At 43.9% G+C, this 11209-nt stretch overlaps 1 protein-coding gene across 1 annotated transcript in view; it reads right to left on the reverse strand.

Annotated features, from left to right (window-relative positions):
* Window positions 1–388: 388 nt before the first annotated feature.
* RDH8 (retinol dehydrogenase 8) overlaps window positions 389–11209 on the reverse strand; it is a gene marked incomplete at its 5' end in the record, with an annotated part of 55951 nt that continues 45130 nt past the window's right edge. The window contains 3 exon segments of the mRNA XM_082254903.1: window positions 389–978; window positions 6843–7026; window positions 9592–9685. Of these exon segments, the coding sequence (XP_082111029.1) occupies window positions 754–978; window positions 6843–7026; window positions 9592–9685 (503 nt within the window). The 3' untranslated portion in view covers window positions 389–753.

An 11209-nucleotide genomic window follows, 5' to 3' on the forward strand; every position in this document is an offset into this window, starting at 1 on the left:
ACTTTAAACTGTATTCCCAAACAGGAATATTTACTGCTTCCTATGATACCGGCTAAGATTGTCAGTTGTTAAAAGCCTCCCCATGCACAAGGATGGTGTTCAGTCATCATCTCTCTACCATGGTGGTTTGGAGGTGGAATAGTAGGAATGCCACATTCAGATTAGATCACACCGATGTAATAAATGCTACCACTGACATTTTAATGCTGATCTTTTGATCATCCTGGAAATGTTTTTACCAGTGATATATCATGGCATAGGTTGCTTTTATGTAAGACATTTTCTTCCTCAATGAGAATGTCATCATGAAAGTATAACTGATTGTAAGGGTTAGAGGTTGGGTTGAAGACTGGCACTAAGACAAATGTCTACACTTTAAAGGTAACATTTTGGCCAGAAAAGTCATGGTTACCTTGGCAGTTAGGCTATGTTAAATATAGAAGGATTAGCCCAAAACATCATGAACGTAATAGTTTTGCTTTGAAAGTAATGCTTACAGTCAGGGTAGGCTACTTCATTTTAGAATTTTGGGTGTGATAACTGTCATGACAAATGTTATATTCAGGGTAAGAATTAGTGCCAACCACAGATTGGCAACAAAAACATTCATGCTTTGGTGCCAATAACTCTTGAGCCAAAAATGTTGGTGCTGAAACTCCCACACTCAAAACAAGTGTGCAAATGTTAAAAAGACAAAAAATAACACACTGCCCCTTAAGTCCAAGCTAGCTTCACCATTGGTGCTCCTGTGCTTCAGACTGGCATAACCCTCCTGCGGAAGCAGTTGCAGGTGATACATTTCAGGAGGTTCAGGCTGAAATGGAAGAAGGAGCCATAGTTGAATAGTAGGTTGTAGTAGGACCTGACGGACAAATTCCCGGTGTTGTCAGCATACTTCATGGCAGTGAGCGGAGTATACAGAGTATTAGTCTGATGGCGGAACACTGGCCGTGTCATTCCTATCACTTTCACCGTGGCCTGAATAAAATACAAAATGAGTTAGACTGTCACAGTTTGTAGAAAAAAAACAAGCAGTGGTGCTCCAAGCCCTTGATACATACGCCTCTGGTCAAATGTCAGCACCAGGGGCCGACCGCAAGAGAGAGCACGCTCTGCTCAATTGATCACAGATACATGGAAACTGAGGCCACACTCTGATTATATCAACCATGTCGTTTATTCTGCAGCACTGGCTTCAACACAGTCCCCATCCAAGGCCATGCCTCAGTGACGCATTTCACCCAGACTGGGCTGAATCATAGAGGTAGGGGTTGCCTGCACTGAAGGGCTTTTTATATTCAACAGACCATAAACAAATAAAAGCTATTAACCACTTAAGCCCCAGAGGATTTGGCTGCTAAAGGACCAGGGGTTTTTTTGCGATTTTTTACTGCGTGACTTTAACGGACAATTGCGCGGTCGTGCGACGCTGTACCTAAACAAATTTGACGTCCTTTTTTTCCCACAAACAGAGCTTTCTTTTGGTGGTATTTGATCACCTGTGCGATTTTTTGATCACGCGCTATAAACAAAAAAAGAGCGTAAATTTTGCAAAAATAACAATATTTTTCACATTTTTTTATATGAAATTCCCCAAAAAAAAAAGTAAAAATCAAAGTTTACTAACAAAGAGAAAGATTTTTGTCATTTTTGGTGTTTTTTTTTTTAACGCGTAATGGCGGCGATCTGCGATTTTTTTTCGGTACTGCGACATTGCGGCGGACAGATCGGACCCTTGACTGACATTTTTGACACTTTTGGGGTTACCAGTGACATTACTGCAGTAATCAGTGCTATACATATGCACTGTTACTGCAAAAATGACACTGGCAGGGAAGGGGTTAACTTTATTGGACAGGGAGGGGTTAAGTGTGTCCTAGGGGCGTGCTTTCTACTGTGTAGGGACATTCCTATTGGTGTAAAAGCAAAGATCAACCGTTCTACATAGTAGAACGGTCAGATCTTTACTTTTACACAGGGAGAACTGACAGGCAGCTTGTTTACACAAGCTGCTCTGTCTTTCTCCCTTCACAGGAGCGATCGCAGTGTGACTGGCGGACATCGAGTCCGCCGGTCACACGCACTGACTTGCCTGTGAACGAGCCGCGGCGGGCGCGCGCCTCGGCGGGCGCGCGCCCGCCCGCGATAGGCTCGCAAGTCAGTGACAGGCGAGTGACGTACCGATACGTCACTCTGCCTGGCCGGGGCTGACCGCCGCAGTATATAGTCGTGCGGCGGTCGGCAACCGGTTAAACCATCATTTAAGACATTAATCACACAACTTAGTATTTCTCTCAGAGGAAGGTGTAAAAAAAAAAAAAAACAAGTGGACAGGCAAATGTGGATACAAAACCCACCCACATTTGCACGCCCTCGTACCTACCCATAGAACACATATAATGTGTCTACCTAAATAAATAAGAATATCACAAGATTATCACAGGACATACCTTTTTTCCATTAATCAACATTTTGTCATGTTACAACCAAAATTGCAAATTTATTTTTTGGGGATTTAAACTAGCACATAATTGTGAAGTGGAAGGAAAATGATAAATGGTTTTCCAAATTTTTTACAAATAAATATCTGAAAAGTGTGCATTTGTATTTTCCCCCCTCTACTTTCATACCCCTAACTATAATATAGTGGATCCAATTGCCTTCAGAAGTCACCTAATTAGTAAATAGAGTCCACCTTGGTGTAATTTAATCTCAGTGTAAATACAGCTGTTCTGTGAAGCCCTTAGGTCCCTTTCACACGGGCTTTCTGATCAGGTCCGTCTATGTACCTCTATGGAGTGGCAGATGTCAGCGGTGACATCTCCGCTGACACCCGATGACACTCGCTGCTCTCCGATCCGTTCTGGTCCGTGAAATCCAGACGGATTGAAAGCCTATTTTCCATCCATCTGGAGGATCGGATTGGATGAAAATGGACAGGCGGTCTGTTTTCATCCGATTTCCCATGGAGGAGAGCAGGGATCTGACAGCTCTGTCTCTGTAAAGTAAGCCGAGAAGGACCTGTCATCACTGGTCATCAGCACTGTTCAATTTATCATCTGAAAGTGGAAAGAGTATGGCACAACTGCAAACCTACCAAGATATGGCCGTCCACCTAAACTGACAGGCCGTGCAAGGAGAGCATTCATCAGAGAAGCAGCCATGGTAACTCTGGAGGAGCTGCAGAGATCCACAGCTCAGGTGAGAGAATCTGTCCACAGGACAACTATTAGTTGTGCACTCCACAAATCTGGCCTTTATGGAAGAGTGGCAAGAAGAAAGCCCTTGTTGAAAGAAAGCCATAAGAAGTCCTGATTGCAGTTTGCGAGAAGCCATGTGGGGGACACAGCAAACATGTGGAAGAAGGTGCTCTGGTCAGAGTAGACAAAATTTGAACTTTTTGGCCTAAAAGCAAAACGCTATGTGTGGCGGAAAACTAACACAGCACATCACCCTAAACACACCCTACCCAGCATGAAACATGGTGGTGGCAGCATCATGTTGTAGGGATGCTTTTCTTCAGCAGGGACAGGGAAGCTGGTCAGAGTTGATGGGAAGATGGACGGAACCAAATACAGGGCAATCTTTGAAGAAAACCTGTTGGAGTCTGAAAAAGACTTGATACTGGGGTGGAGGTTCACCTTCCAGCAGGTCAACAACCCTAAACATACAGCCAGAGCTACAATGAAATAGTTTAGATCAAAGCATATTTATGCGTTAGAATGGCCCAGTCAAAGTCCAGACCTAAATCTAATTGAGAACCTGTGGCAAGACTTACAAATTGCTGTTCACAGACGCTCTCCATTCAATCTGACAGAGCCTGAGCTATTTTGCAAAGAAGAATGGGCTAAATTTTCATTCTCTAGATGTGAAAAGCTGGTAGAGACATCTCCAAAAAAACTTGCAGCTGTAATTGCAGTGAAAGGTGGTTACACAAAGTATTGACTCAGGGCGGCTGAGTACAAATGCACGCCGCACTTTTCAGTTATTTATTTGTAAAACTTTTTGAAAACCATTTATCATTTTCCTTCCACTTCACAATTGTGTGCCACTTTGTGTTGGTCTGTCACTTAAAATCCCAATAAAATACATTTACGTTTTTGGTTGTAACATGATAAGATGTGGAAAGTTTCAGGGGTATGAATACTTTTTCAAGGCACTGTATATAAATATACATGGAAGCAAAAGTACCCATAAATATAAAAACTTGAAGGATCAGACAATGATTTTTATCTGTAGATTTCATAATTCAGTGGACCAAGATATTGATTGGAATTAATTTTTGCTTCTGATAACTAACATAGCCCAAGCCAACACTAGGAGTGTCTGGTGGGAATGTAGACATGCACATGACAGTCTGTGATAAAAAAAAGTATATAATTCTTATGAGCCTCTCCCCTTCTCTGGAATTTCTTCCTTCATGCAATTCAGTATCCTCCAACTCTTGGAACCTTTAAGCACAGCCTTAAAGCTCTCATATTCAAATAAACATACAACATATAGGGTTTGATTTACAAAGACTGGAGAATGCAAAATCTGGTGCAGCTGTGCATGGTAGCCAATAAGCTTCTAACTTCAGCTTGTTAAATTAAGCTTTGACAAAAAAACTGGAAGCTGATTGGTTACCATACAGAGCTGCACCAGATTTTTCACTCTCCAGTTTTAGTAAATCAACCCCATAATCTACAGTAACCGAATATACTCTCTTTAGTCCCTGATCCAACATTGCTCTCTCCTCCATACTCTGACAAGCATACAGTTGTGTTCGCTTTCATTTGGAAACCCTTGTTTATATTGCTATGGTTTTGTTCCTACCTATGTAATATAATGTGTTTTATTGCACTTACACCACAGAAGAGCACTAATTAGCAAAAAAACATTGTTTTCAAAGGTGCCTGTTAAGACACCTGAACTGCACTGCAGTGCAGTTTGAAACATAAATATATTTTAATATTATGCAGATTTCTATCCAGCCAGCAGATGGAACTCCAGTCTCCTTTTAATATATTAAGCAAGTTAAGCTTTCAGCTGTGCTGAAGGAAGCCTGCTATTTACAGACTTCCCTCACAGAGGTGACCCAAGGCCATTTTAGTTTAATTTAAATGAGATAACTTACCTTTAGCGGGCATGTTTCAAAAAATCCCCCATGACATTGGTTTCTAGCATCCCCAACATATTACGTACCACTGTCTCTCTCCATAAATGTAGACTGCGTGAAGCCTGCTTTAACAGCAGAATGAGCCAGACATTAGATGGCACTGCCACATGCATGGCATTTGAAAGAGCCAGAGTGGCCACTGGGGGCAGAGTCGGACAGATCGGACACCTAACTGACATTTTTGACACTTTTGGGGGGACCAGTGACATTACTACAGTAATCAGTGCTAAAAATATCAAAAAATGATAACCGCGCTAGTGTAAAATTAACAGCTGCAGCTTCCAGTGTGACAACACCAAAAAAATATTAGTAATAAACAAGCTGTGCTAAATTATATAAATGACTAATCATATAAATGACTAATCATAAACCACAAAATAAATTGTGCAATAATTATATACAATCAAAAATCTGAATAATGAGCAATGCATTATGAATAAGACAATCAAATATTACAATACTCAAATAAAACCATAAATGAGTGAACTAAAATAACAAAAGTGCACTAAATGAATATAAGTGCAAAAAGTGGTGAATAAGCATAAAGTCTCTAATATGAGTCCATAAAGCCCATTTAGGGATGTGACATAAAGTGAAAATTCAATTAAATGTGCGATCCACCACAGGTGCTCAATCCTCCACTAACATCAATGCTGCTTACCAGAACTTGGTAAAAATGCACCCGAAAATCACGACAGGAGGCTATCAAATTCCCACAGCAGGATAGAGGGGGATGGCCAAGATTCAGATATAACAGCTGTGGATGTCACCCAAATACCAGGTCTGCTCCACTAACACGGTCCACACTGATAAACCACCGTCATGCAATATAAAACAGAGGCTCCATAGTGTAAAACATCACATTCAGTTTATTGTTAAAAGACATACACTTACATGAAATGCACAGTATGCGCGCTATAAAAGATAAACAAGCCGCCGGCCAGTCGGCGATTCCGCCCTTCCTTTCTGGATACGTGGGGTGACGTCAGCACGCCGCGATCTGACGCGTTTCGTCACAGCTGACGTTGTCCTAGTGTACCCTAGAACATACCCTTGTGGTTTATGATTAGTCATTTATATGATTAGTCATTTATATCATTTAGCGCAGCTTGTTTATTACTAAGTGCTAAAAATATGCACTGTTACTGTACTAATGACACTGGCAGGGAAGGGGTTAACACCAGGGGTGATCAAAGGGTTAAATGTGTTGCTAGGGGGTGGTTTCTAACTATGTGGGAGATGGGCTTGCTGGATGAACACAGAGACCTGTGTTTCTAAATAAGAGGAACATAGGATCCCTGTGTTCATTACTGACAGAACAGCGGTCTGCCGTGTTTACATCAGCAGACCGCCGTTCTGTCTCCAAGGGGAGCGATCGCAGGTGCCCGGCGGACATTGCGGATTCATTTTTAGGAGGAACTCTGCTTTGTCACTTGATCACTGTTAGATGACAGAGAGCCCCAAAACCTAGATTCACTATTGCACAGGTTCCAACCAGAGCTTAGGCACTATGAGATTTAGTGATCAACATGGAGGTGGTGGGGGTAGAAGGAGGGGTGCTCCAAACTCTGAATTTGGATAATAGCCCTCTGGGTGTTTAAAATCTGGAAAAAAAACTGAAGGTGCCTTTAACAGTCTAATGGTCAGTTTACCATATGAGCAAAATCCATACGCAATTACTAACCTTTGCTACAGCATCTGGCGTCTGCCCCAAGGTGGCAAAGATCTCATGAGCAGCAGGTAGGTAGACCTCCTTAAAGTATCTTATGGTTTCAGCATCAGTTCCAGGAAAGTCAGACTTGGACACTTCTTCCATCAGCTTTATCTCAAAATCTGTGTTGACTGGGCCTGGCTCTATCATAGAAATGCTGTACACATACAACATGTATTAGATGGGCTATTAAAAAAAAAAAGCTCTTAAGGGGATTTCTAAGAAAATACAGCTGTCCCCATCTTTCATGCATAAAAATGTTTTGCTTGCATCTATCTAGGAAAAGTGGCTTACCTAGAGCATTTGGCACCCGGGCAGATCCTATATCTGGCACCCCCTCCCAAACTTTAAAATGTAAAAACAACAACATGTTTTCAAGAATATTTATTGTGCAAATTTCAAAGCCCCCCATCATAGTGCCCCTTGCAGTCTGCCCCCCCCCCCTCTCTAATCACAGTGCCTCCTTTTACACTCTCTGCCTCCCCTGCACAGTCCTACCTTCAGCATAAACAGAAAGCTAATACTATTAGCAATGTGTTTAAGTTTGAGTAGGAGATTTGAGACATGCTACAGGAGATGGTCAGAGACTGCGGACATGATACAGAAGATGGACAGAGTCTGCAAACATGATACAAGAAATGGTCAAAGACATTGGACATGATACAAGAGATGGTCAGAGACTGCAGACATGATACAAGAGATGGTTCAGAGACTGCAGACATGATACAAGAGATGGTCAGAGACTGCGGACATAATACAAGAGATGGTCAGAGACTGAGGACATGATAAAAGAGATGGTCAGAGCCTGCAGACATGATACAAGAGATGGTCAGAGCCTGCAGACATGATACAAGAGATGGTCAGAGATGTTGGACGTGATACAAGAGATGGTCAGAGACATTGGACATGATACAAGAGATGGTCAGAGACTGCGGACATGATACAAAAGATGGTCAGAGACTGCAGACATGATAGAAGAGCACTAGGGGGGCCGGAGAGCACATGGGAAGCACGGAGCACTGGAGGATCTGAAGGGCGGGGGGGCCTGGGGAGCATTAGGGGGGGACTGGGGGGGGGTCTGTAAAGCATTGTAGTTGGTTGGAGAGCACGGGGGGGGCAGGGAAAACTAGGGGGATGGAGAGAACGTAGTAGGGGGGGCAGAGAGCACTGGGGGGAGGGGCGGAGAGCACTGAGGGAGCCAAGGATCGCTGGGGAGCCAGAGAGCACTGGGGGGGGCTGGAGATTACTGAGGGTGGGAGCCAGAGAGCACAGGGGGGTGGAGAGCGCTGGGGGAGCCAGAGAGCATGGGGGGGGCTGAAGAGCACTGGGGGTGGCTGGACAGCACTGGGGGGCCAGCAAAAGAAAAAAGAAGTTGAATAGGAGGAGCGATGGGGGAAGCTGCATATAGAGGAATTGATCTTTCCATATTCCTCTTGCAACCGCTGAATGCCTGCAAAAGGAAGAGGAGGAGAAACAGGCATTCGGCAGCTGCCTCACAGCTCCTCATATCCAGACACACAAGGAGGCTGCTCGGGCCTCGGGCGCTCACCTTCTTCCCACCCCCGCGAGCAGCGTGGGTAAGCAGCACAGACCGAGGGAGCAGCTGCTTTTACATGAGCTTCACATGAGGAGATGAGCGGTGCCAGTACCGGTCTGACACCCCCCCAGTGCGTGGCACCCGGGGCACCCCCCCGCACCCCCTGTTGGTACGCCACTGTCTAGGAAGGTTACTTTGTGGTATAAGCAAGGAAGCTCCGACCTCTGCAGTGAATAAATGTGATTTTACTCTAAATGCTGTACATACAAAACTATTACAATATTAGGATTACAATACAAGACTAACAGCCATAAAAAGCAAAATGCCTAGCAAATAAGCAGAAACTATGGTCTGTAAACAATAGAAATACGCTTAAAAGTTACTTAAAGCAGAGTTCCACCCAAAAGTGGAACTTCCGTTTTAGGTACTAATAACCCCCTGACATGCCACATTTGGCATGTCATTTTTTTGGGGGGGGGAGCGGGTACCTAGTTTTGACAGGTACCTGCTCCCACTTCCGCTCGGAGCGCCGCGGCGCCCTGAACGGAAGTTCTCCTCTCCCCCTCCCTCCCTGCAATCTTCTGGGACTTGTAAGAGGTCCCAGAAGATTGCCGGCCATGCGCAGTGCGTACCCGGCTGTGAAGCCGCAAACTGTCACAGCCGGGTGCCCACACCAGTGATGCCGGCGCCGCCGAGACCAGAGGGAAGAGGATCGAGGCTTTGGGCGGCCGCATCGCTGGACCGTGGGACAGGTGAGTGAAAAGGCTGGAACTCCGCTTTAACTCAGGTTACTGTGTGTTCGTGATCTCCCTAGCCAACAAGGACTCCATCTTGCCTTAGAACCAACCAGGGATGGTCTGTACCAACCATTAGATACCTGAAGATGCTTTTGCCTGATCTCCAGCAACTGCTTAGAAGATTGAGTCTTCGTTGGCTACTGCTAAGCGTATTTCCACTGTGTACAGACTGTTGTTTCTGCTTATTTGCTAGGCATTTTGCTTTTTATGGCTGTCAGTCTTGTATTGTTTTCCTAATATTGTAATCATTTTGTATGTACAGCATTTTTTTTAATAGTAAAAACACATTTATACACTGCAGAGGTCTGAGCTTCCTTGCTTATACCGCAAAGTAACCTTACTAGATAGACGCAAGCAAAACAAAAAATATATAGGCATTTTTACTTACAAGATATTAAACTTCAAAAGCTGAACAGCGAGACTTTCACAGAAACCTTCAATTGCAAACTTTGAGGCAGCGTAGATGTCATTGAATACAATACCTGTAAAATAAAAAGCTGGTTACTGCAAAATGATCACTTCTTTTTAAAGAAATTAGGGGACATCCTACAGTGTATGTATGTATAGCCAAACCTCTTTTCTTTTTTTTCTTTAGTTTTGAATAGAGTAGGGAAGATTTATAACAGGGAACAGCAGCTCCTGGCATGCATGCCAGGGTGGGGACGAGATGCCTCCTCTGCTGGGACACAAATGCATTGGCTGTAATTGACAGCTCCCTAGGCTGTCAATTACAAAGCCTGACCCACCTACCTTACTAACAGTGAAAACAGCTGGCCACTGATGACATCTCCACACTATGATAAGGAAGCAAGCCAGGCAGTCAAACTGAAGGGACCATCTTGTTATAGACTATTCCCTGCTTTTCCAGTGTCTTAGCTTTTACAAACTGGCTTTTACTAGCTTCTGTACCTTGTTTTTGTGTGTTCTGTGTGCAGGGTGACTCTCCTATAGGCAGAAGTGGTCATAGGAAAGACCTGGGGGGAAGAGGGGTGTCTGCAGCATGGAAAAATTGTTTTACCTAGTGAAATATGTGTGATATGTGCAACCCTTCTTATTACTGACATGCACCCATATATACTTCTATAGTGTGGTTCAGAAATCCACAGTTCCACTGCTGCTTCCCCAGCTTGCTACTTGGAATATAGATTATAGTCCACTGGCTCCTAGTAAAAATACATCTGGTCAGGATAGAGGCTTTGTGTACCAGACACCCAACTTCTTGGCTATGTGAAATGCCATGCTTATTGGGGCTGATTTGAGGTCTGAAGTGCATGCGTGCATTACTGTTGATATGAGGTCTGTGCATTATTGCTGAAGGTGCAGAAAATGGGGCAGATCTGAAAGTAAAGTGTATTGGGGCTGATATGTGATTTGATGGTACAGGAATTGAGGTTGATGTGAGGTCTGAAGGTGTAGGAATTGCTATGAGGTCTGAAAGTGTAGGAATTTGGGCTGATCTGAGGTCTGAAAGTGCAGGAATTAGGCCTGATCCAAGGTATAAAGATGCATGAATTGGGGCTGATCTGCAGTCTGAAAGTGCAGGAATTAGGACTAATCTGGAGTCTGAAGGTGCATGAATTGGGGCTGATCTGAGGTCTGAAAATGCAGGAATTAGACCTTTTCTGAGGTCTGAAAGTGCAGGAATTAGGCCAGATCCAAGGTCTAAAGATGCGTGAATTGGGGCTTATCTGAAGTCGGAAAGTGCAGGAATTAGGGCTGATCCGAAGACTGAAGGTGCATGAATTGGGGCTGATCTGAGGTCTGAAAGTGCAGGAATTAGGGCTGATCTGAGGTCTGAAAGTGAATTGGGGCTTATCTGCAGTCTGAAAGTGCAGGAATTAGGGCTGATCCGAAGACTGAAGGTGCATGAATTGGGGTTTATCTGAGGTCTGAAAATGCAGGAATTAGGCCTGATCCAAGGTCTAAAGATGCATGAATTGGGCTGATCTGGAGTCCAAAAGTGCAGGAATTAGGTCTGATCTGAAGCCTGAAGGTGCAGGAAAAAG

This window comes from Pelophylax lessonae, assembly GCF_965119305.1.
Source record: "Pelophylax lessonae genome assembly, chromosome: 4".
Lineage (NCBI taxonomy): Eukaryota > Metazoa > Chordata > Amphibia > Anura > Ranidae > Pelophylax > Pelophylax lessonae.